The sequence below is a fragment of the Odocoileus virginianus genome, chromosome 1, assembly GCF_023699985.2.
Source record: "Odocoileus virginianus isolate 20LAN1187 ecotype Illinois chromosome 1, Ovbor_1.2, whole genome shotgun sequence".
Classification (NCBI taxonomy): Eukaryota; Metazoa; Chordata; class Mammalia; order Artiodactyla; family Cervidae; genus Odocoileus; species Odocoileus virginianus.
Window position 1 is genome coordinate 73,318,583 of NC_069674.1, and position 27,215 is coordinate 73,345,797.

The following is a 27,215-nucleotide window of genomic DNA, read 5'->3' on the forward strand; positions in this document are numbered from 1 at the left end:
TATTGCTCTTCTTTATGAGCTTTTGATTTCTAGCTAAGAAATAAAAGTTCTGCCTTAAAACATGATACTTGTATTAAACTCTAGTCACATGTAAGAAGTATAAAATAAATTCCTAAGCTTAAATTAGTGAATTCTAATAGATTTCTATGCTTGTCAAGCCTAGAGTAAATGATTCAATAACATATGGGGACAAAGGGAATAAATTATTGAGTGAAAATAAACTATGGCTAGAGTATAAAATCGGAGAAGGCAATGGCATCCCACTCCAGTACTCTTGCCTGGAAAATCCCATGGATGGAGGAGGCTGGTAGGCTGCGGTCCATGGGGTCGCTAAAAGTAGGACACGACTGAGCGACTTCACTTTCACTTTTCACTTTCACGCATTGGAGAAGGAAATGGCAATCCACTCCAGTGTTCTTGCCTGGAGAATCCCAGGGACGGGGGAGCCTGGTGGGCTGCCGTCTATGGGGTCGCACAGAGTCAGACATGACTGAAGTGACTTAGCAGCAGTAGCAGCGTATAAAATAAATATAAAACAGATCTTTACACATAAAGGTGGCATCAGTGAGATTTATTTTTAAAAGGTGAAAATATGTTCCATTCCATTTAAAGGCAATACTCTTCACATTAATGCTTTTCAAAGAAGATTTATTTCACTCTATAGAAAAACTTTAAGACTACTACTTGCAAATTACTCATACTACTAATTAGTCAATCACTTTCTATTTTTCAGTTAGTCTTCAATTAACAGTAAAATCCTTTGAAAGTTAAAAACATTTCATGTCACTAGCTCAAAATGACCAACATATTTGGAAATACATTTACAAACACTTACATAATGCTTATTATCTGCCAGACACTACATCATTTAAATACACAACTTATTTAATATTCTCAAGATACTATTACTACCCTGGGATAGATAACTTGTTTATATAGTCAATACCAAGTGGCATACTTGGTATTCAAACCCAGACAATCTACTTGGGAGACTACATTTAAAGGCTACTCTATCACAACTCTTCAGAGAAATTATTCATCCAGGGACTGCTATGCATTTGAAACTCATTGTTTAAATTACAAGCAGTCAGGGTTGTTCAATGTGAAAACTTTTTGCTCACTATGAGAGTGAATGTGTGAATTTCAAGCAGCTAAAAAGGAAAGTGAGCCTAAGAAATATGGACAAAGACTGCACCATATAAACATTAGGTATAGAAATGAGCTTAGTGCTAAGTCGCTTTGCACAGTTGTGTCTACTCTCTGCGGCCCTAAGGACTGTAACCCACCAAGCTCCTCTGCCTATGGAATTTTCCAGGCAAGAATACTGGATTGGGTTGCCATGTTCTCCTCCAGGGGATCTTCCCTACCCAGGGGTTGAAGGGAGTTTCTGAGTCTCTCTTGTCTCCTGCATTAGCAGGCGGATTCTAGACCACTAGAACCACCTGGGAAGCCCTTAAGAGTAGAAAAGGTGGCACTTAAATACATTATCTGTGGTTTCACCTCAAAAGTAATCAAACATGACAAAAAAAGCACACAGTCTTATTTAGCATTCAACGTCATACTATCTAAATTTTGTACTTTAAAAAATATATTGAAAACTATAGTAGTATCCCACATAATTTATGCCCAAAGATAACTCATTCCCCTTGTCCTAAAATTTAAAGATACTTTATCCTAAAATAATTAACTGATCAAATTGCTTAAACAATTCAATAAATTCACATACTTAGTTTTCTATGGAGGAAAATGAATCTTGGAGAAAATTTGACACAATTTGTTTTCAGCTTTTCAAATAAAGGAAGCACAGAGGTTTAACTCTATGATACTAGCTTGAAGTCAGTCAAAAAGAAGCATGACTCTTAATAATTGTGGATCTACTTTCCTTTGAAGATGTCTCTGAAAGGAGCAATAGGAGAGAGAGCAATGTACATCTTCTCTAGAACTGAATTTCAAAGGCTTTATTTGGCTCTTCTTCTACATAGGAAAATTTAGAAAGCGTTTTGCCTTTTACTTTCCATTGTGAGATCCTAAAGGGGAAAATAAGTTCAGGCTATGCAGGTCCCCATGTGGTTTTAGATGCAGTAGCAAGGAATGTAGGACACAAAGGTCTATGTAATTGCCTGCAGTGAACATTAGGGCAAATTTTAAAAGAAAAAAAAGAAAAACCTTTAGCACTTCAGTATAGATCTCAAAATCACTCAAGAAACTTCCTTCAACTGCATCCACTGCATTAATGAGATCACAGAAGATAACAACTAGTTTAGAATTAAATATTTTGCGGATAAAAATGTATTATTATAATCTAAAAAGTCATAATTTATAAAAAATAATAGGATATAAAATAAATGGTATTTTTCATACATGACTCATCACTGTGAGAATTAAAACCAGTCTAAATTTAAAAGGGAATCTCTTGAATTTAATTAAATGGTTTTCAAAAATAGCTTTAAAAACATTTAAATTTTTTTAGAAAAATTACATCTTTTTGTTTAGTGCATCTTAAAATTCTGGTAGTTTACCTTCTTTTAAAATTATGATAATTTAATCTTAAAACAACTGTAAAGGAAAATTGGCCAAACACGTAAATAAAAATTGATTAAACAGTGCAATTTTATATGGTGCACTTTTTAATAAACTCTTGTTATGCAAATTTATCCTTTTCTTTGCAAAATCTGCCTTAGTTTACCTGATTACGTGTGTAGTTTCTATATAATACGCAGAGTTGAATATTCAAAAATCAGTTATCTATTACTATTTTAAAAATACAACTGCTAAACAAACCATGTTTAAGTTTTTCAATTATACTAGCTTATTGGATCTCTAGAAATAAAACTACAGAGCCAAGAATTTCTATGTATTTTTCCAGCACGTGAAATCGGTAATGAAACCCAAGACACATAGACACTATATCTAAGGTTCTGAAAATTTCACTTTTCTTACAATGATAAAGTAAACCTATCTATTATTTGACAAGGGAAAGAAAGATTTCGACATGGAAATAGAATATGAATCACCACACATAGAAGAATATAAAGGAGGATTATATTTTCCACAAAAGCTAAAAGAAGCAATTATTTTTGTTTCTTGGTCAATAGAGATTCAGAAGGTAAACCAGGTTCCTGTGGGAGTTCTGTGAATATCATTATAAGCATCAATCATCAATGACCCAGTGAAGTCCAGAATTGAAGGTTAGTACAGAATGAAAAGAAATTTTCCCTAAATATATCACATTCAGTCATGCCTGACTCTTTGCAACCCCACAGACTATACAGTCCACGGAATTCTCCAGGCCAGAATACTGGAGTGGGTAGCCTTTCCCTTCTCCAGGGGATCTTCCCAACTCAGGGATCAAGCCCAGGTCTCCCGCATTGCAGGCGGATTCTTTACTGTCTTGAGCCACCAGGGAAGCCCAAGGATACTGAGTGGGGAGCCTCTCCCTTCTCCAGCAGATCTCCCCACCCAGGAATTGAATGGGGTCTCCTGCATTGCAGGCGGGTTCTTTACCAATTGAGCTACCAGAGAACCCCAAATATATCACATTATATGTCTATACTCCATGAATTCTAAAAACTATAATCTTCTAAATAAAACCTAACATAGAAGTTGAATATCTGAGACTGTCTTGGATCAATTCATGGAAGGGTTTACATGAGATCTAGTCCAGGTACCCATCTTACATAGGAATCCATGGGATGTGGTCACTGGCCTCTTCATAAACACTCACAATTATGGAAGCTTATGAGTTCACAGTATAGTCCACAGATTTTTTTAAAGCTCTGTTAAAATCATCTTAATAAAAGTAAAATGCTTTATCCTTTAAAAATTTCCACAGATTTATCTTATTTTTGCCCTATAGCATAATCACAGGATAGTATTTAATGATAGCTTTCATGCCTTCACTTTTCCAAGTTAAAGTCTTTCTACCGGATTTTATAGAATAGATTGACAATGCCCCCCAAATCTCCCTTTCTTTCTTTTCTAGCTGCTAATGCAACAGCCTGTGAAGGTCCATCTCAAAATACAGTGCTCAGAATGAGTACATTAAAATGTGGTCATAATTACAAAGTACAGTGGGATAAACATTTCCCTCATCAGGTTACAATCATCAGTCCAATTTATTAATAACAGTATCTTAAAGTTGGCAGCCATTTTCCACTACAAATACCAACCTTGTTGTCAACAAAACCATGGTTATTAACTGTGACATAGACTTCTGGATTCAAAACCAGAACTTCACATTTATATCCATTACTATAAAATAGTATCATGACATCAAATATGGTAACATTAAAGCCTATATTCGAGCCTCTGGTATGTCATCTTGGACAACAGTAAGATACTCTGCCTTCCTACCAAACACATTCTTCAGGTTCATACCGTATTTACCTCTGTGGCCCGACATACACGTCAATGTTTACATTAGCCTATCTCAAGTCATCAGTCACTAACACTCAAGAATCCCCAATTAAAAAATTTTTTGTATGGCAATTTACATTTAAGAAATTTTTCCTGAGGTTTCATTTTTCACTGACTTACTTTTTCTTTTTTCCATTTATTTTTATTAGTTGGAGGCTAATTACTTTACAACATTGCAGTGGTTTTTGTCATACACTGAAATGAATTAGCCATGGATTTACATGTATTCCCCATCCCGATCCCCCCTCCCACCTCCCTCTCCACCCGATCCCTCTGGGTCTTCCCAGTGCACCGGGCCCGAGCACTTGTCTCATGCATCCAACCTGGGCTGGTGATCTGTTTCACCCTAGATAATATACATGTTTCGATGCTGTTCTCTTGAAACATCCCACCCTCGCCTTAAAACTGGTTTATAGACAAGAATACCTCCCCAAGAGTATTTCTTGATAGTAGAGAATGCAGTGAGAATAAGTTCAAATGCAGGCAATGACATGCTCAATTCCATCTTTGAATCCGAACCATGTGTCACTAACAACAAATCTTTCATTTGTGACACATATACATACATGTCACACAGGACTGTGAATGTGAGCTACAAAATTTATGCAATCCCATGTGGAAAATGAAGATACACTATTTTATTCCAGCTAAAGTTGTCCTCTTTCCAAGAAACTTTTATCTCATTCTTCCCTACTTCAGGACCAGCATTTTCCTTCAGGCAAAGACAGTTGCGAGAATTCTGCAAGATCCCATCACAGCCTTCAGCGGAGGCTCATCTAAACCAGGTTGGAGCTGACCGATCCTCAGTGGAAACCAGAAGGCTTTTTCATCCAGTTCCTCCTTAGAAACACGCCCCCCTCCCCTCTCTGCCCAAATCCGTAGCCAGAGGGGAGTCCGACCACAAAAAACTTCCACTCATGAAGACAACCCCATAGTAAAGAACATTCCGGTAACCAAGTCTCTCCTTCGACCTCCAAAACTCTAGAACCCGCAGCTAGCGCCTCGCCTGCCTCGCCAGCCGCCTGCCGCGGGCCGGCTCGGGGTGAGCTCCCGAGTTAGTCAGTGCGCACGTGACGCGCGGTGCCCACATGACCCGACCGTGGGCGGGGGAGGGGGACAGAGGAGCGAGGCAGGGAAAAGTTAAGGCGGACCCGTCAAAGCGCCCGAAGCAATCCGCCCCTTCCCTTCTTTGTCAATTAGTGGCTCAGGGGTCCCCAAGGTGTCTTCAGTACAGCTACCGAAACGGAGGGCGCCGGTCTCCGTTTGCTCCGTCACCCACTACTGCTCCCCGCCCTGCTGGTGATGCCGCTGCACCCTCAAGTTGCTCCTTCCTCTATTTCCTGCCCCCCTTCTTCGTTTCTGCCTTCTTTCCATCCCTAAAAGCTCTTCATCCATTGCGGGCCATGCGGCTGACGCACATTCAATTGCCCCGGGAGCTCGCCGGCACCTCTGAGGTCAGACAAGGCCGAACACCTACCAAACGCGAGGGGGTAACTGCGCAAACAAAGTTGCACGCTGCACCGCAACCCGCCCCTCCCTCCCACTGAGCCCCCCATTCTGAGCCCCGGCAAAGCTCACTTGGCTCTGCCGGTTCTCGCTCGACCTCACCTCACTGTCGCGCAACACACCCCCTTCCCCACGCGAGCCCACCCTTCCATGATGCCCCGGCGCCGGGAGCGGTCCAGCCTCCGGGTAGAGCACCGAGCCCGCCGCGGCGCTTACCTTGTTTGACACACTTGAGCCGGAGGGGGTCCTTGCAGTGTTTGATCACGGCCAGCACGTCCCTGATGGTGAGCCCCGCCACGGGGGTCTCGTTGACTTCCAAAAGCAGTTCCTCAGACACCAACTTGCTTCCGCTCTCATAGGCCACCTTGCCCGGCTTCACCTCTCCCAGGTAGGGGAACTGTCCATTCTCGGCGCCCCCCTTCAGTTCAAAGCCCAGCTGACCCTCCGGGTTCCTGCCAATGACACTCTCATGGACTTTGCTAGTCCAGTGGCTTTTCTTTTTCAAGCTTTTGGACATGGCAGTGGGGTGAGTCGCCTCAGCTCCAGAGGGATTCCTTTGGGGTAGGGGAGTTGGTGCTGAGAGAATGAGGCTGGAGGAGCCAGGGAGCCAAGAGGTGAGAAGAGCAGACTTTGCCTTCCTCCCTCTCTGTTCGGTGCTTTCCCTCTTCTTTGGATGGAGTGTGGTCGAGGAAGGGGGAGGATGACAGGGACGGCTGGGCAGAGGTAGGAGAGCTTGGGTGAGGTTGTGCTGTCCCTTGAATGACACTCAAGGCTGTGGCCCCGCAGCAGAGGAGAGCTGTGGTGGTGGCGGCGGCGGCGGCGGCAGCGGCAGCCTGAGCGAGCAGTAGCCGAGCTGGTGAGCGGGTGGAGTGGGGGTGGGGAAGGAGGGTAGGGATGCCGGGGGCCACTCCTGCGTGGTGCGAGTGGGAGCGCGCGCGCGCCTGAGTGTGTGTTGTTAGCTGATATCCATGGTAGCTGCAGTGGCAGTGGCAGGGTCCGCGCGCGCCCGCGCCCGCGCGCGCGCGTACGAGTTGTACTGTACCGATGAGGAGGGAGCGGACTAGAGGGGGAGGAGGGGCGCGCGCGCGCCGGGTGGGGAGCCGCTTACTGCTGTCTCCGCTCACCCCCCCGCCCCCTCCGCAGCTTGACCCGGTAGTGAAGGCTGAGAGAGAGGCAGGCTGCGTCCGCCTGGCAGCCTACGAGAGGAGGCGGGAGCGAGAAAGGAGGGGAGCCGAGGCCCGGCGTGGGGAGGCCGGCAGGAAGGGCTGCGAGCCCAACGCGGACCTTTCTTCAGCCTCCCGGCGGCCGAACGCAGCGCTAGGCTGCTGCGCTGTGAGGATGCCCTGACTCAGTGCCGGACGCTGTGGCTGGTGCGCCGCGAGCCTCCGGGCGTCCGATCCCGGCAGGAGAAAGGGCAGAGCTGTGGGACCCGCCCGGCGTGCCCTCGCCCGGGGGAAGGCCTGGGCGCTGCGAGCCAGGTGGAGGCGTCGGAGTTCACTAATTAGACAGTTTCCCACGTTTCAGTCAGACACGTCTCAGAGTTCTCAGAATTCCTCTCAGAGGAGAGTAAAGTTAGAACTGCAGGCTGGTATTCCTGTCAGCGCCCGTACCTCGGGTGCAGAAGGGAACTTAGCGGAGGGTTGTCTGGTGAAAGGCATTCCAGGCACCGCGGGGCAGGGGCTTCACTTTTCCAAGTTGGAAGAAGCGGGAAGCAGTGGGGTGGGGGCAGCCGCGGTGAGCAGTCTCCTCAGAGAACTGGGCAGTTTCACGCGGGATCTGCGGCGAGACCGCGGGGCACGCCCTCGTCGCGCGCGCCCTCAGAGCCGGGCTGGGACGAGGGGAAACTCTCCGCTGCCCTGAGGAGACCACCTCCTGATACACTGAAGGAGAAGGAGGTTCGGAGGGCGACCAGAGCGGCAGAACCGGGGCTGAAAATCAGCTCGCTGGTTCGCCACCAGGCTTCTTTACCTTCAGCAAGTTTGCAGCCGGGAGGTGAGGTGACGTCCGGGGCGCCAGGATGCAGGAGGGCCGCTGATTTTTACTCAAAGGCTAGTTTCGTGTGAGATGTTTAGGAGTGATTTTTAAAATTCCTGTAACTGGTAAATGAGTTCCATTTGCTTTACTTTCAAATGATAATTAAAAAAAAAAAAAGAAAAGTTGCACACCCACTCGTCTCTTTAAAGCAAAGCATGAAAAGCATTGAGCGGTTAGGATTCTAGCTGTCTGAGAAGACAGTGTGGGAGGCAAGCGGAACAGTTAAAAATGCTTAGTCGACCCAAACAGAAAGACCAGGTTTGAATTCAGGCTCTGCTACTTAGCAAGAGTGTGATCTTGAGTAACTTGTTGACTGTTCCGTGCCTTAGTTTCCTTATTTGTTAAATAAGATTTAAAGTATTAATGTGACAGAACTGTGATAAAGATGAAACCAGGCAATGCATGCAAAGTGCTTGCCTGACATAGATGAGTAGGCACTCAAAATGATAATTTCCTCCTTTTTGCTTCTCTAGTATAACTCATTGTTTGGGGATATGGGGGATCAAAAGCAGTCAAAGCCGAAGAAATCTTTAAAGAGATGATTTAACCATGTCTTTTTTTTCTTTTTCATTTGAGAAAATGAGTCCTGGATAAATTGGATTTGATTGATGATTATTCAGTGAGCCAGGGACAGTACCAGGACAGTGCTCACAATGTTCAGGTGTGAGCAAGGCATTTTGTACCAGTTTCACCAACAAAGTGGGGTTTTAGCGTTATTAGACCCAATCCTAAATGGAAATCGATAATGAAAACAGAATACAGCATGAATTTTTAAACACAAACATTATGAATTTTAGTATTACCCATGCACATTAGCTTGTAAATGGTCCATTTACTAACGAACATGTATGGCTAATACTAACACTTATGAAGTTCTTCTTATGTCATTTATTTGTAACATTTCTCACGAGTTATTCTATAGGCTTTACATATATTAATTTATTTCTCCTGGCATCTTGATAAAGTGTGTACTATTATTATCCCCTTTTATAGATATGAAAACTGAGGCATACAGAGATTAATTTTTGCAAGGCTGCAGATTTAGTCAGTGGTGAAGCTAATATTCAGACTCAAGTGTTTTGACTCAAGACATGGTCTCAGTCACTACGTTGTACACTCTTCCAGTGCAGTTACGATATATCATACCAGCAGTCAGTACATAATGTCCCAGAGGTTGGGTCTGCATTTTATTGTAGAGGCATTTAGGGAAAAAGAAAACAAATGGAGTAGGAATTTGATAAAAGCATTTTACTATTGAGGACCCAAGAGATGAGGTGTGTGCCAGCTAATTTAATGTTTCACAACTCCTAATTCACCTTCTTTGCCCTGAATTGTGATATTAGAGCTGTAACCTGTAAACATTTCTTTGTTTTCAGTTGGTTCAGTGCTAGCACTTGTCAATAGAAGATGCAGGAGGAATACTGCTTATAAAAGGGTCTCTTTTCTTGTTTCCAGTGCTTTTCTTCTTGCTCCAGTGGTATGGTGGTCAGTGAGTGGCTTTCTGGCTAGCAGTGTCCTAAAAACCAGTATTGCACGCCCTCCAGTAATTCGGGCCCAATCCCCAATGTGTGGCTTCCTAGCAAGCCTCACCAGCAACCCAGTTGATGGCTTCCTAGGACGTTTCATTGGTCCCCTACCTGGTTTTCTCACCAGCCCAGTTTGTGACAGCTCAACCAATTTCTTGAATATCAAATGGGCCACAGCCACATTATCTCTGATGAGGACTATCTCTCAAGCTTTGTAGGATAGAGAGCAAAGATGGGGATGCTTCTTCTAAGTTATTCGTCCATGAGTACTCTTCCACAACTCTGGAGGTAGTTGCTGCTCCCTTAATCCACTATTCCTCTATTCTTTAGTGATAGCTTCTTCTCTTTTAAAAGAAGAATTAGTAGTTAGTAATTCTTTATATTAAATTTTCCATATTCTAATTTTGGTGTGATTTCTGTCTCCTGACTGGACCTTGACTGATACAAGGTGTAAAATCATGTAGACCTCTGAGGAATGCACTTTCTTGAAAATTAGAAGTTGGGGTCTTGCCATTAGCTGTGCGACCTTAACTAGGTCACTTACGCTGTCAGAGCATGTTCCCTCATTTGTAAAAAGGGGGTGAAAATATGTGACAGGGTTGCATGAGCATCATGTAAAATTGGATGCTCTTTATATGCACTTAATTTAAAACTGTTACATACTATCACAATTAAAGGTTTTAGTTCTCAGCCTAGAAACAGAATAGCAAAAGAGACATTTTAAGAAAAAAATTTTAAGAATTCCATGCATTCTAGGAGATTGTTACATTGTTTCCTGGTTGTGGAAGGGACAGCATTTCCTGTAAGATTAATTATCATCAAATAAATATATTGTTTGTTGATTGGTTTGCCTTGCCTAGCTTTTCAGAGATGAAAGCAAGCAGCTGTGAGTCTTTAAGTTGCTCAGGTTTTCAGGTCTCTGAAAAATATGAGTGAAATTATGACCATTTTGAAATGTTAGATTCAGACTAATTTGGTTACTTTCTGTTCTGATATCCTTCAGATTTGCTTTATTTCTCCTTTGTCTCCTTTACCCTTTCTTGGATTAATACCTCTGTCAAGAAATAATTACTTCGTTGCTGAGCACTCTATGTACAGAACATGGCATTAGATGCTTCATGCTATTCCAAAAGAAAAAATAGGAATCTTAAAAGTTAAAGAAAGAAAAGTATAAGTGTTTTCAAACCTTAAAATAGTTGTATGAGATAGATGCTTGCAGCAGGCCTAGTCGAGTTCCATCCTAATTCTTTAGCATGTCTTTGATTGGATCTGCCTTACCCCCCAACTTTTGTGTTCTTTTACTTCTCGGAGTCAGCCCCTGAGACTTCCTTTGGAAGACTTCCCCAAAGCTACTAGACTCATTTTGCCTTCAGGCACAGAGAGCCAGAGAGAACCACTTGGGACTTCACTTCCCTCCTAGGACACCGCTTGCCAAGGTCTTCTCTACACAGTCTAAAAGCCTCTAGTAATAAGAAAATCTGAAGTGTAATTTACACCCCACGGCTCCCCTGCAGGATCATGCTGATGCTAGGATTTTGCCTGAAATCACTTCGCTATCTTGCTTACTCTCTGATTTATGTGTTTTTCCTGGAAGTGTTTTCTTAATGAAACACTTGCCTACAATCCTAGTCTCAGAGTATGTTTCCGGGGATCCTGGCCTAAAATTGCTATTCCTTTTTTAAGATGGGGAAACTGAGTCTCCAGTATTTTAAATTGCCAGAAGTCTCACTACTAATAAGGGGTGAATTTGTGAATGATCCATGTCTGTGTAACTCTAAAACTCCTACTTCCAAAGCTGTATTACATTTAAAGTCCGTAATACTGAGTATTTTTAAATTTAACTGTCTAAACAGAGGTGGACACAAAGTTCAGCAATTGATTGATCAACAGACATAAAAATTATATTTATGTATTGAAAGATCTTTAAGTGTATGAGAATAAAAGATAAAGAACCATTGACAGTAAGACCTAAGTATGGTATATCTCTCTTAGGAAAACCTTTATAAAGGGGGAAACCTTTATACAACTCTGCCTGACCAGAGCTCTGATGAAGATATGACTGCATTTTAGAAGAAACTAAATGTTCAATGTCATTTTCAGTCAGGGGCTTTCTTTATGCCAAAACTGAGTTGGGTATTTGTATTTTTCCTGTTGATTCTATAACAAATTTCCACAGAATTGGTGGATTCAAAGCAATACAGATTTATTATCTATAGATGTGGAGGTCAGAAGTCCAAAATGGTTCTCATGGGGCTAAAATTAAGATGTTGGAGGGGCTGTTTCTTCTGGATCTCCAGAGAATCCTATTCCTTGCATTTTCCCACTTCTGCAGGGTGTCTGACCTCCTTGGTATGTGGCCCCCTTCCTCTAACTTCAGTGCCAACAGCAACCTGTTAAGTCCTACTTACATCCCATCACCACGACATTGACTTTCTTCTGCTTACTGACTCTTCTTCTATTGGATTGTCCAAAAAGTTCATTCGAGTTTTTCTATAGCATTTTCTAGAAAAACCTAATGGAACTTTTTGTCCAACCAAATACATTTCAGCACTCTTTTGATTATGTCAGGCACCCAGGTAACCCAGGATAATCTCCCTAGTTTGAAGTCAGCTGATTATAAACCTTAGTTCATCTGTAAACCTCCTCTCCCTTTGCCATATAATGTAACATATTCACAGGTTTTAGGGAGCAGAACCTAGATATCTTTTCGGGGGCCGTCATTCTGTCTACTGCAGTAGTATACCACATATTCATATCCTCACTGTTTCTAACTTAGTTCAGGTATCCACATAACTACCCTGTATTCTGGTGATTAGTTTCCCTCTCCCTTCCTTTACCTTGAACACCTCTGATTGCATTAGCCGAGAGAACTTTCTGAAACTTTTCCTTTTTCCTCTGCTTAAAATTCACTAATGCTGCCCAGTAAAGTCACAATCAAGTACAAACTCCTTATTTCAACTTGTTCCTCCTCTACTCCTCCCTAACTCTGCAATCACGTCTTGCCATACCCTTCTGGAATTGGAACCCAGGACACCCGGCTAATTTGGATCCTCCAAAACAAACACCAACAAAAGAAAGCCCTATATAGCATCTGTTCTAGGTCCCTTGGAATATCATTAAAAACAGACATTTTAAAGTAGAATTTCAGTAATATTTTGATCAGGGCAGGAGGTACATTGCCTTGTGTTTGTCCTCCACAGTATTTGGGCCAGAGGCAGCCAACCCGGGTGTCCTACTAAAGGGTCAGGCCTAGGTCTCCCCTTCCCCTTATAACCCTTTGTTTCATCCACCCTGAATTTCTCAGTTTCCTGACTCCTATGCTGTTTCCTGATACTTTGCCTGAGATAAAACCTGCTCTCTCTGTTTATGGGGCTTGTACTTGCTCACCCTCTAAGACATGCCTCTAAGGCCCTTTTCTCTCAGCAGCCTTTTCTGACTTCTTCTTTTTCCTACTAACACAACTCAAACTCTTCTTTATGGCTCATCTTACCGTTTGTGGAAACATAACTTCTAACTCACTTATTTTCAAGTTGTCATCCACAGCAAGAATAGGTGGACTTTTATTTTTAGTTCGTCTTTCCACTCATTTTGTGCATTCTCTGGCACAATGTAAATAAACATTCAGTAGATTCCAGCTAATGATGGATACGTCCAAAGTGATAGTGTATAAAATTTCATTATCTAACCACTGCTGTAATGTGAATTTTAATGTTTAGTGTTAAACAATTACTTCTTTACATTCATACTAACATTTTAAGAAAATGGAATGTGAAAGAGCATATACTGATGAAGACATGACAGAATATATTTAGCCTTGAGGCTGAGGTTAATAAAAGAAGCCAGATTCTTCAAGAGCTTGGGACAGGGTCTGAAAAGTACTAGTGGTGGTGATGGTGGTGGTGGAGGATAAGCTTGACCTCTTGACCTGCTACATGGTTTGTCCATAGCCATTCCTATTATTAAACATTTTTTCACTCCCTGTTACAATATTCATATAAAAATAGAAGTCCATATTTATAAGGAAGATTTATTTAGGATGGTGCAGAGCTTCTTAGACTTTTCTGTCAGAATAACACAATAATGATATACTCAACCACCCCCAACCAAAAGTAATCTTATTTGAAGTCTCCAGTTTTCATTTAAAAGTCCTATGGATCATAGATTATACTCTGTGGTAGGATCATGTTTATACCTATGTGAAATATGACTTTTCCCTCAAGCTTTGCTTTAAAGATGTTTCAGGAGGATTTGTGTGTTTTCTGGTGGTTTCTGGGCCCAGTCCAGTGACTCCATACATATGCACAGCTTATGTTTAGTGACCGGAATAGAGGCCAACTCCCAGAGGGAGTTTGGTCTATAGAGATAGATGTCAGGGGGGATAATTTGAAACCTTGAATCTTTGTCTTAACTTAGCATAGTGCAAAACATAAGAGGAAAACACTGAACTCAGATTTGTAATATTTTTTACTAAGCAGAGAGGAGAGGAATGATCATTGAAGAAGACTGTGTTCTAAAGTGAGTATCTAATGTTGAGAAATCAGACCTCAGGAAGTTAGTGAGGGCAAGGTTTAGGACCCTGCTGCTACTGCTGCTGCTAAGTCTCTTCAGTCGTGTCTGACTATGTGACCCCATAGACGGCAGCCCACCAGGCTCTGCCGTCCCTGAGATTCTCCAGGCAAGAACACTGGAGTGGGTTGCTATTTCCTTCTCCAGTGCATGAAAATGAAAGTGAAGTCTCTCAGTCGTGTCAAACTCTTCGCGACCCCATGGACTGTAGCCTACAAGGCTCCTCCGTCCATGGGATTTTCCAGGCAAGAGTACTGGAGTGGGGTGCCATTGCCTTCAGTTTAGGGCCCTAAACTTCTCCAAATATGCCTGGAACTGCTTATTTTTTATTTGCTATCTTGTCAAATCACATTATAGTGCTAATTCTACCTCAAAACCTCAAATATTTTAACAATTGTAACATTTAGATTTCCATCAATTTTTCATAGAAGGGCAGAATTGTTTCATTTTAGTCTAGAATTAATGCCGTTGGTTATGCTTATACGTTATAAGCTTATGCTTATATGTTTCATAGAACCATCTTACTGTTTTTAGTTTTGGTCTTAGTACTGGGAATATATGGTCCAACATATATTAGTACTGGGAGCGAATATGTGGTCCAACATCTCCGGATCTCAGGAAATTAATTTCAGCCAGGACTGTCAACCAGGCACCTGGCCCTGTGTGAAAGATCTGGGGACAGACAAAATTTGACTACTTAAATATATGAGAGTATCAGGTCATTTTAGCTGCTAGAAAGTTCTGAATGAAATGACTTTGGTCTTTGTAAAGCACCTCTTTATGTGAAATTCATGGACCATGCAGATTATACAAAGTGAGGAAAGAGAACTGCAAGATTGTTTAAATCATTGCTCCAACTTAACTACAAAGTTCACAGTGCATGGAGTGAAATTTGACCAGCTCAAGAAAAGCAAGTATGAAAAATAATTTGTTCTGTTACTTTAAAGTCACTGCAGTATTTTATGTAAGTAATAATGTAAGAACTTCTGATGCTTTTGTTACCTTATTTAACATATGCACAATATATGACAGAATAATACTGGATTTAGAAATGTATTCCTTCCTATGCGGTGTTATGCAAGCATACTTCTTGAATGTCAATGTCTGAATTTATTTTTCTTTTTTATTATTTTGCTTTTTACTTACATGGTGCCTGTCAATCTTTTATCATCAGTTTACATTCTACTAAGCTCAAAAAGATATTCTTATCTTATACCTTTTATACTTTTAGGCCTTCCTTACTAGATTTTTTTAAACACTTCAAAAATTAAGGTACTTGGATTTCATGCTGTCAGGTAGTTATATCTGTATGCCCTCCTTTTTTAGGTGAGTAGTTCCATTGCTGCCACTTTCTGCTTTGTGATTCTAAATCTCTTAACACCATCTTACCATTTTTTTGATGCATTCTATCCCTATAGAAAACATTTATTTATAAAATACTATTTATCTCTTACATTTATAAGTGCTTTGTTTTCCCATTATTATTCTTCCTATTTTCCAAGCACACATCTTAATTTATTATTTTTCTCTATGTATCTCCTTAGTATATGCCTTTACTTTCTGATCAATTCCGATCATAAATTTAAAAAAATTTAAAATATGCTGCATACATTTTTAACATGATGTCTACTGCCCATGGGCTTTCCAGTTAGAGCTAGTGGCAAAGAACTCGCTGCCACTGCAGGAGATGCCTGAGACAAGCATTCAATCCTTGGTGTTGAAAAAGATCCCCAGAGGCAGGCATGGCAGTCCACTCCAGTATTCTTGCCTGGAGAATCCCCTGGACAGAGGAGCAGGCTACAGTTCATAGGGTCACAAAGAATTGGATATGACTGAAGCAACTTAGTATGCATACACTACTGCCCATATTCTAAGCCTCTCTATTACTTTTTTTTTTATCATTTTGTTATTGATATATAGTGACAATAGTTTCCATTTCAATGAAGTAATTAAAGCAAAAAATGCACAATAATGTCATGGGCTTAATTTTTGTCAGTAGTAGAAAATCTTGTAGGTATAAAGAAAATTATGGAAATAAAGTGAACATATTCTATCTTGAAATAATGAGTAACAGTCAGATGTGTTTTCTAGGCTTTGTAAAAACATACTTCAAAAATTCAAAGAGAGGTGCATCATGCTTCCTCAGTCAGATTATTGAGAAGCTAAACTGCTGATGAACATTTGGAGGTGATGCAAATGTAATTGTAATCATACTAATTTTAATAAGTTTGCAAATCTCTGCAGACAGTATTCTCTGTGGTGTGGTTTGCTTTTGACCGTATTGAGTGTCCAGAATGTCTTTCAGAATATGATGAATACTTGTGATCTTATCCCACCCTTCTTCCCCATCACATGTACATATATATTCTATATATGTGCCTATCATTTCATCTAATCTATAGGTTCATTGATGCCCAACCATGTACTTGGTTAGGGGATTCTTTAAAAGTCCAGCTTAAATAAATCTCTCATATAAAGTTTTTATTTATTTATATATAACCAGCTGAAAGTAATCTTATGTACTGAACTCCTGTGAAATACTACCTGATCCTTTTCATCACATTTCTTTCTCTTGTATTATAAAATTCTAGGCATATCTTAGCCTCACTTATAGTCTGTAACTTGAGAACATGACATGTTCATATTCCTCACAGTCATTAGAGTGAAGGAAAATACATTATAGGAAAAAAGGAACTACCTAACTACAATATGACTATGAAAATATCTATTAAGCACAGAGTCAACTGACGCTAGAAAAGTTAGCCTAGAATTTAAGAATGTATTTTAAAAATCAAGACGACATGATGTTTGCCATCTGGGAAGATGTTAAAGTTTTGAGACAGTTGTCCCCCATTTTATCTCTCAAAGAGAATACTTTTTAAATGTGAAAAAGAAAAGAGTAAGTTTCATTAAGAGAAAATTGTAGTTTAAGATGGATCATAGGATAATTGGAAATCATTTATTTGCTTTAGAGTATTTTAATCTTCCAACTGCTTTCAGTTAGGTCCTAGGGCAATAAAAGAATCAGGAGATATAGCAGGCTATTTTCTGCAATCTCTGAAGAAAATTGGACATTCTGGGAATTAGTGAAAGATGGGTGAAAAGCAAAGCTATCATGATTTTTCAAAAAAGAAAAGATCAACTCCACAAACTATAGACCGCATACATTAGGAGGTCAAGAGAAAGATGTGAAACATGAAGCTAGCATAGATTGAAGAAGAGCAAGTCAAATCAAATAAGGTACATTTTTCTTTATAAAACATGACTTTTCACTCTAGATTCATATTAGCTTAATCATTAAGCACTAATGCCATTGCTACTTTTCATAGATCAGCAATGAATACTCAAAGACCAGGCTTCCATCATTCTGTTTAATATCTTCAAGTAATGCTTCAGTTTGCAAATGCTCTTTTAACACATTCTCCGTATCTGACTTGATCAGGGCTATACATAATTGGCCCTCTCATGAGCACTCTTACTATTTTATATACTCTTCTGATCAACTCCTCCCATTGTTGCTCCATATTAATTTTTTAGGATCACTCCTGATCCTTTTTCAAAATATCTTTTAAATCATTTCTTGAATAAGTCACTGACCTTAAGGTGTTCAAAACTTGAGGACCCACTACCACAATTGTATACTGTAAAGTTACAATGCAAATTTAATATGTTTAAATTACAGTACACAGTATAAATAAAAATGACCTCTGAATAAAATATAGGATACCATTAAAAATTTTACATAAATGTGTGATAAATTTTAGCCCATGTTATTGTAGAACAACTATTAATATTTTCTATCTAGTTAACATTGGTTGTAATATTGGTCAGTTACAAATTATATATGGTCTAGATTTAAATGGATTTCATTCTGTCTGCCCTCTGATGGATAAGGATAAGAGGCTTATGGAAGCTTCCTGATGGAAGGGACTGGCTGTGGGGAAAAATGGGTCTTGCTCTGTGGGCAAGGCCATGCTCAGTAAATCTTTAATCCAGTTTTCTGCTGAAGGGTGGGGCCTAAGGCCAAACTATGGTAGGAGTAATGGCAGTAATGGTGACCTCCTTCACAAGGACTTAAGACAGCATGCTGCTGCCGCTCCCAAGATTGTTGAAGTCAGTGTCCCTGACCCCACGGCAGGCCACTGTCAACCCGCACCTCTGCTGGAGACTCCTGGATACTCACAGGCAAATCTGACTCTGTCTCTTGTGGGGTCACTGATCCTTTCTCTTGGGTCCTGGTGCACACAAGGTTTTGTTTGTTCTCTTCAAGAATCTGTTTTCACAATCCTGTGGAAGTTCTGTAATCAAATCCCACTAGCCTCCAAAGTAAAATTCCCTGGTGGTTCTCAGTCCCTTTGCCAGATCCACAGGTTGGGAAGTCTGTTGTGGGCTTTTGCAATAGTGCAGGAATTTCTTTGGTATAATTTTTCTCCAGTTTGTGGGTCGTCTGCTCAGTGGCTCTACAGTGGAGCTAATGGCAGCCTCCTCCAAGAGGACTTATGCCACATTCTGCGCCTCCCAGGTCTGCTGCAGCCAGAACCCCTGTTCCCGTGGCAGGCCACTGCTGACCCATGCCTCTGCAGGAGACATTCAGACACTCAAAGGAGGTCTCACTCAGTCTCTTGTTGAGAATTTCCCTGGATTCTGGTGCACACGAGGTTTTGTTTGCAACCCTCCAAGCATCTCTGGTGGGTATGAGATTTGATTTTAAACAGGATTGCACCCCTCCTACCATCTTGTTGGGGCTTCTCCTTAGCCCTTCAATGTGGGGTATCTTTCTTTGGTGGGATCCAATATTCTCCTGTTGGTTGTTCAGCAGCTAATTGCGATTTTGGTTTTTTCGCAGAAGATGAGTGCATGTCCTACTCCACCATCTAGTTTTGAGTCTTAAATAATTTGCGTGTTTTACAATCTTATAGCATAGTGACTGCCACTTTAATAAAATTACAAAATTTTGAGAACATTTTTAATGCATTGTAGTTATGCTTTCTACTTTTGGCTATATTTAAAATTTTCTATTTTCCACTATATGGAGATAAAGGAACTATTGCTTTCATTTAGTAGCAGTAGGTGTTTTGGAGTTTTTCTAAATCACAGTTGAAGAAGTAAGGGGTCCTGTGCACTTGGTCTGTTTGATTATGGGTCTGTAGTAGTTCAAGGATTAATTTAAATATTTTACAGACCACAAGAACAAACATACTATATTTTTTCTGTTTAAGCCCCCAAACTACTTTAAAGGATGTCAGTTTATGTATAAACATTCCCTAAAGTTCCCAATTGAGGAGGATGCTAAATTTATAATATCAAAGTTTTCCCAGTACTAATGGAGATTTACTTCCTAACCATTTTCTCTGGAGACTGAAGTAGGTCTCCTCGAGGATAGGACATTTGCATATGAGGTATGATATAAAGGGCTAGAAACATCTTTTCTGCTTTTTCCAAAATGTTTCACTGTTTTTGTCATTTTGCCTGATAATCTTGCATTACCGATTTATCCTTTTGAGATAATAAAATGCATATATCTCTGACAAGGTTTCTTCTGCTTTAGTCATACTCATATGGCTACTAGTGAACAAAATATACTCACTACAGAATAAAGGGAAGATTGCTAACTCACAAATCCCTAGAGTCTGTACTACACCAAACGTTGCTTAGCAATTTCTACAATTTTCTCAGTCTAATTTACAAGAATAAAGAGAAATGAAGGGGATATGAGTATGTTACATAAAGTTATTAACTTTATATTTAATCTGTGTTTCTATTCTCTATTGATTTAAAAACAGTGGAAAAAGAAGACTAATAAGTGGGTATGGTAGGATGGCCCTAATTCAGTTCAGTTTTTGGTATTGACAGGTGATTTTTAAGCCAAGAGTTGAATGAACATATAGTTGTGTAAAAATCTGGGAGAAGGATTTTTCAGACAGGGTAAAAGGGTACCTAGGTACTGATTTGGCAAAGGACTGGACAGGTCAGAGACTAAGTAGTTTCTGCTGTCATTATTTTATACATTCCATTATGCTACCACTTAGGTTAGTCTCTAAGGTCTTTCACAAGTTGGATATTGCTTTGGATTTAATTCTTCCCTCACCTCTTCTCACCATATTCCAGGCTAGTCTATCCCTTTGTGACTTTAATAGCTGTTTCTTTTAATATTTTCTCATTCATTTGTTATTACCTAATAAACTGGTAACTCATCTCTTAAAAGTTACTACAAGCATTCCCTCTTTGAGGAAGCCTCTAACTCTCCTGCCCACTATGCAAAGAGTTGCTCAGTTTTCGTGCTACTATTAACTTTGCACTTGAGTCACTGCTCTGCAATTAACTAATATATGTGTCTCCTTTTATCACTAGTAAATTTCTTTATGATAGAGACATTTTTCATTCCTTGGGACCTATGATCCATCATAGTAGTAGTACTACATAGTACATAGTACTAGTAGTATATAGTAGATACTCAACAAGTCATCATTCAGTGAGTGAATGAATGGAATATCTTTTTGTTGTTGTGATTTAACTAATGTAACATTTACCTTCAGAACAGTTTCTATTACATATTTATTTTAGTTAATAACCATAAACTAGTGTACACTATAGCCATATTATATAACCACTAGAATATTTATCATTATGTCATTTCAGAACAGTAAAATGTTAAATGTTAACTTTCATATTTAATGCAAACTATGCTCATGGAAATGTTGTGAAAAGATTGAGTAATTTTTTATTTTTCTGTTTAGCATACTTTAGTAGATTTTCAGCCTTTTAAATATGTTAGCATTAAGAACCAGGTACTCCTTGATGAAAATCATGATTTAATAGTATATTTTATGTAGTCTGTTCCTCTTTTGAAGTTAGGGTGATAGAGTTATGTTTGAGACACTCATCACATTTTCTTTACAAGAACTAACTGTTCTTAATTTGTAAAGTGAAGACTTTTTCAATTCCTAAGATGCTGATAGAAGTGGAATAGCTGGATGAGGCGCTGCTGTGGGGAAATTATAAGAGATGTAATAAGAGATGGAAGGAGGATACAGACCTTTGTCAGGGAACAACTACTTTAAGAGATGACATACTTTAGGGGCATCCTACTTTGAGAGATGACAGAGAAATGGCATTAAAATAATCATGCAGAATTTGAAGTACATATTTGGAATTTTTTTTCCCAAAAAGTTTCCAATATATTGGTACTTGCCCATTATCTTAAGGAAATAGTGTCTAAGTATTTGGCATTTGTTCTGTGCTTTATCCATAGTCATGGAGAGATTTTTTACCTGCAGGTTCTTCTTGAAGTTGTGGTACAGTCGCCTGATACACATTTACTGAATGAACTAAGCTAATGAAGAGAAGTCTAGCCTTTAATATCAGTGCCTTTATGTATTTGTTTTTAAAGTTTGTGTCAATATAAGCTCTTAGATTCTTATTTAATGGATTAGAAGACTAATAGCTCAAATACTTTCAGATATGACCTGTTGGATTTCCTTTAAGATGGAGCCCTAATCCTTTTGTCCCCCAGATAATTTGAAAGTTTCCCTGTTTCCTAATATAACAAAGTGTTCCAAATTTATCATCTTCTTCCCCAGCTCAGGAATCTGCCTTTCCCCACAATTAACTCTGGTATGTTTTTAGTGGAGAATGATATTTAGAAACCAAGATATGAGATTTGTCTTATTTATTGCTACTGGTAGAGCATTTCTTCTAAGCTCTTTCAGTAGAGAGACCTAGGAATTGTATATAGAAATATTTCAAATATATTTATGTGAAAGATGTTAAACATACTAGAAAAGATAAATTATCATCTTATTATGAACAAAATAGTAACATTTTTGAAGGGAAGATATTTGTAATCTATGTAGAATGGGCTTCATTGTTGTTCAGTCGCTCAATCATGTTCAACTCTTTGTGGGTCCATGGACTGCAGCATACCAGGCTTCCCTTTCCTTCACCATCTCCAGGAGTTTGTTCAAACTCATGTCCATTGAGTCAGTGATGCCATCCAACCATCTCGTACTCTATTGTCCCCTTCTCATCCTGCTTATTTCCAAGCATTGGGGTCTTTTCTATTGAGCCAAAGTATTAGAGCTTCAGGTGGCCAAAGTAGTGGAGCTTCAGCCTCAGCATCAGTCCCTTCAATGAATATTCAGTATTAATTTCCTTTAGGATTGATCTCTTTGCAATCCAAGGGAATGGGCTTAGAAAGTAGTAATATGATCTTGAACAAAGTACACCCAAATGGATTTCATTAATAGTGAAACACAGCACATCTTAGAATCTTAGTTGTTGGTGGCAAACATCTAGAACTGTGATCTAGATTTTATATGGTATACTCTTGCAGTGTTGTTCTGGATCTCTGTTGGAATAGAAAAATAATATCAGGGACCAAACTTGTCCTAATACTTCCCAACATGTTTTAACCACATGGAGAAAAGATATTGAGCATTCATTGCATTCAGAATCTTATAATGAATGTATATTTATGAGGGGTATAAACAAACAAGGAAGTAGTGACACTGTCTGTATGGAAACAATACTAGTGTCCTCTCTTTGGATAACTACAGTAGCTATAGATGCAGTAATAACCATCCCACGTAGCAACAGCTTGATGATTATTTGGCTACCAACATGAATAACTTGTTAAAGAAGATGATGAGAAGTTATAAGCATCTAAATAATCACAATTTACATTATAAAATCATGGACTATGTATCCAGATTCTTATAGAGTTTTCTCCCAGCCTATCATGGAAGACTTTTCTTTATTAGTCTGTTTCTCCTATTACAGTGAAAACCAGACTTCTCTACTTACTTACTGATTTCAAAGATTTAATTGTTAAAGGTAACAGCTTACCATTACTTATTTGTTTGCTTTTCTAGAAAAATTAAGTATAATCTGATAGTTTAAAGTGTGTTTTGTATAGTATAATAAGCCAAAGATTCTCATTTTAATAAACACTTGCTAACTATTGCATTATAGTAATTTACTAATGACCAGAAAAATTGTAAAAATATGTGTACATATATGTGTATATGTTCATATAATGCACATGTTATTTTTGACTTCAGAAATCATAAAAGATAAAATAAATACCTGAAGAAACTACAGCTGTAATTTTTTTAAAAAATCAACAATGTTAGAAGACAGAATTAACTAACAATTGTTAAGAAGTTACTGTGTGGTATATACCATATGTTTACCAAACAATATAATTGCTAGAGCTATTATTATACCCATTTTATAGAGGAAGAAACTTAGACTACCTGCTTTATTAACCTTGATCAGCTTCTTGTAACTTTTTTTAAATTTAATTTAATTTTATTTAATGTTTTTTTGTTATTGTTTTTATTTAAATTATTTATTTATTTTACTTTACAACATTGTATTGGTTTTGCCATACATTGACTTGAATCCGCCATGGGTATATGTGTTCCCCATCCTGAACCCCCCTCTCAACTCCTTCCCCATCCCATCCTTCTGGGTCATCCCAGTGCACCAGCCCCGAGCATCCTGTATCATGCATCAAACCTGGACTGGTGCTTCATTTCACATATGATAGTTACATGTTTCAATGCCATTCTCCCATATCATCCCACCCTTGCCCTCTCGCACAGAGTCCAAAAGACTATTCAATACATCTGTGTCTCTCTTGCTAGGAAGAAACTTAGACTACCTGCTTTATTAACCTTGATCAGCTTCTTGTAACTTGTAATTAAATGCATTATAGAAATAAGACTCAAACCCACATATGTTTACTTTCGACCCCATGCATCACATAAACCTTCACATGAAGTGCATCACATAAATCACACTGCACCTGGCCAATAACAGTTTTATTAAACTGATTCTTTTTTTGTCTATAAAAGAAGGATATTTGCTTATCTTAGCCACCCTCAATGTTTTTAATAATCACTGAGTTCCCCACACATAATCTTTTTTTTAATATTCTGTATTCCTGATTGCAAAAATAACTGTGACTCTGTTATGCTTTGAACCTAATTTCAGTGCTGTTAATTAAAACATACCTGTATACATCTCAAAAATATCAATCATGACACTATCACAGAGAGCTTGATTTTGAAAAATAACTTAAAATATAATTGATAATTAACAAAGGACATAGAGAAGGTTTGAACCAAACATATGTGGCTAAAAGCTGGCCCAGAGTCATCGTAAATGGATTTTATCCAAAAAAGGATGCCAAAGACCATAGGATCCCAACAGAGAGAGTCTGTGAAAAGATGGCCTGCTGATACGTAAATCACAGTGAAGTGCAGTTGAGAGATGCCTTCTTGAACAGAGAGAGGAATAAATGGTCTGAAGAACCCTACAAGGAAATGAAACACCCTGAAAGGGAGAAAGACCAAGAGTCAGCTCTGACACCTGCCAAACCAGAGAGCAATCCATGATGACCGCTCACCAAAGTACAAGCATACAGGAGTTTTCCTAAGCACTCACATCTCCTCTCTCCACCATCTAAAAATCCGGTTTGGTCAGAAACAGTGCTAATTAGCATTTGAGAAGGGGAAGAAGACAAGTTGGGAAAATAGAGGAGTATCTACCCAAGTCATACTGTATACTACAGGGCTGCCTTCTGTTGCATGGCTGATTAGGTGAGTGCAGAAGCTTTAATTTTGAATGAAGTTTGGAATCTTTATTATTACTCTAGCTGTATTTACCAATCTCTAAGCTGAAAATGATTAAAGTATCAGGTGGATTTTTATTTTTTTTTTAGTTAAGAGAGCTGTGGGGAACCAACCAAAATTTTATCCAGGGGAGGGAGAAGGTTTACATTATAGAGCATACTTCCAGGAACATTTTGAGAGAAAACAAAATTACTTAATTATCTCATAATTTAAAAATTCTTGTTTGGATATTCTCTTAATTGTATTTTTATATATTCTTTCTTCCTGTATGCTTTATAGCTTTAACTATAAGCAAATATGTATAAAGTCTTCATATGCAAGATTTTACATGTTTTCCTTTATACTTGGAGAAAATGGTATTTTATTTGAACCTCAACATGTCATGTGATATATCTGACACCCTATATCATACTTGGGTGTAACTGTTTATAAAACACAAGTCATCCCAAATTAACAGGATCAAGATTAGATTTGAAAAGATATATTCAATAAAATGTGTAAGATGAGACAGAATACATTCTAATCAAATTCACAGAGGACTTGAAATGAGATGTAAATCTGTAATATGTATTACATTAGATATGAATTAGTATTAGATTTGCATTTAGAAAAATGTCCTATGTTCAGTTCTGAGTATCACTTAGACAGAATATTAGGACAGATATCCTATCTTGACTGTCTTCTCCTCCAGCCACTGCCTAAATGCCGCTGAAAAGTCTGTACATCTTGATTATCAACATTAAAGATACTAAAGAAGAATGCAGCAAATGTAAGATTTACATTTTAGTGGGAGATAGGATATAATTAAGAAATATTTTTATAAGTGTAGAAAAATGTTCCTTAAGAGGTAACAATTTTAATACTTTAAAATCATAATTATCAAATATTGAATTTTAGATATTAAAGCCAAAAAAAGATAAAATACAAACAGTTTAAATGTTCAGCATTTAGCTTAAAGAATCCATTTAGGACTTCATATTCTGCTGTCAGTATGTGGGCACTAAAATTGTTATATGAAACATATTGGTAATTAACTCAGAAAAATCATTTGGATTTGGATTTAGATGTTATTATTTAGATTTTAGATATTGTTCATAGGAGTTTGATACTGTTTATAACATGGACCCTGAAGCCACCATTTAAGTAAGGTATATAAAAAAAGAATATTCCAGCAAAAACTATTAATGGCCTATAATGACCTTATTCTTATTAGTGTAATGTAGACAGTAAAGTACATAAAACATTATATTATTTCATTAACACCATCAAATATAGCAAAAGTGAATCGTTATTGAAGTTTAGTATTACTCTAAAAATTTATGCTGCTTAAAAATACTGTTGTGATTATACAACATTCTGAATTCAATGACTTTTAGACAATGTTAGTTTCCCACTTAAGAGCTATCCTCACTTTCTCCTTACTTTTGTTCAGATTGGCAATGTTCCCAGATGAAATATTCACCTTTTCAGAATCTATTGCATCCAAGGGTGGCAATGTAACAAAAGTGTAGGTGATGAGGTATAAATATCTTTCTGCTAGAAACTTCCGGGAATATTTTTGTTTTTATAATACAGACATTCTTTTTGTCCCTTTCTCTCTAGTCTACAGCACAGCTGAAGAGGGAGCAGCCACCTTACCTCCATGTTTGGACAAGCATGAAGAACTTCCCTGTGTGGATGATGGAAAAAAATGATAGAAGGGGCCCAAATTCCCTTCACTAATACTTATTGATATGTAAGGAAAAATAAAATGCTATTACAAAGTTAAGCTACAGAAATGGGCTTCTTTTTTCATGCAACAGAATACTTCACAATTCAGATAATATCCATTAAAATTAGTAATAATGTCCATTTTAAAGGATTAATCTGAGGGACCCAAAGATACATTATACAAGTAAATCTCAGGAAAAAAATAGGTTTTTTAAAAATTCAATGTGATTTTGAAATTGATCTTTCACAATGTTTTAGTTATCAAACTATTAAATATATTTGACCATTCAAATAATTTTGTGAATAAAGCCAATGAATCCTGTTACTTTCTCAATGTGAGTATGATTGTGTGGGTGTGTGTTGGGGGGGCAGACAGATCATCACCTGTACTTCTACCAAGTGGCTATAAATTGTAAATTCCTTGGATATTATTAATTTGCAAGAGCAATCCACGACACTCAGTATTAACTTACTAGGTGAAAAAGATGCTTGAGGCAAGAGATGGGGAAAGCGTACAGAGCATCCATCCCCTCTCTGAGCGTACCATTCTACCTGCACCTCCAGGCATTCACCAATCTGGAGTTCCCAGTAAAACAATATGAATTAAATGGTACTGGAGTGGGGTTATATTGAGAAAGTTGGTGGGCAGAGAGGAAGGAGGAAGGAACCTGGGTGGAATTTTCTAGAAGTATATTTCATAAATGATCTCATCACACACACACACACACACACAGAATTTTAATTAAAAACATAGTAAGTATATAAGAGGATTTTTTTCTTGTTGTTCAGTTGAAAAGTTGTGCCTGATTCTTTGTGACCC

The 27,215-nt window shown here is 38.7% G+C and overlaps 1 protein-coding gene and 1 long non-coding RNA gene across 14 annotated transcripts in view; one reads left to right on the forward strand and one right to left on the reverse strand.

Annotated features, from left to right (window-relative positions):
• Positions 1 to 6,864, reverse strand: part of MAGI2 (membrane associated guanylate kinase, WW and PDZ domain containing 2) — a 1,406,842-nt gene extending 1,399,978 nt beyond the window's left edge. For all 13 annotated transcript variants that reach the window (XM_020903091.2, XM_020903019.2, XM_070469808.1 and 10 more), the window contains exon 1: positions 6,139 to 6,864. In XM_020903091.2, coding sequence (XP_020758750.2) covers positions 6,139 to 6,439 — 301 coding nt within the window. In that variant the 5' untranslated portion in view covers positions 6,440 to 6,864. The remainder of the gene's footprint in view (positions 1 to 6,138) is intronic.
• Positions 6,865 to 6,950: 86 nt separating this feature from the next.
• Positions 6,951 to 26,453, forward strand: LOC110144103 (uncharacterized). The gene is made up of 2 exons (XR_011488551.1): positions 6,951 to 7,914; positions 26,288 to 26,453. It is a non-coding gene; the product is annotated as an uncharacterized lncRNA (long non-coding RNA).
• The last annotated feature ends 762 nt before the right edge of the window (positions 26,454 to 27,215 follow it).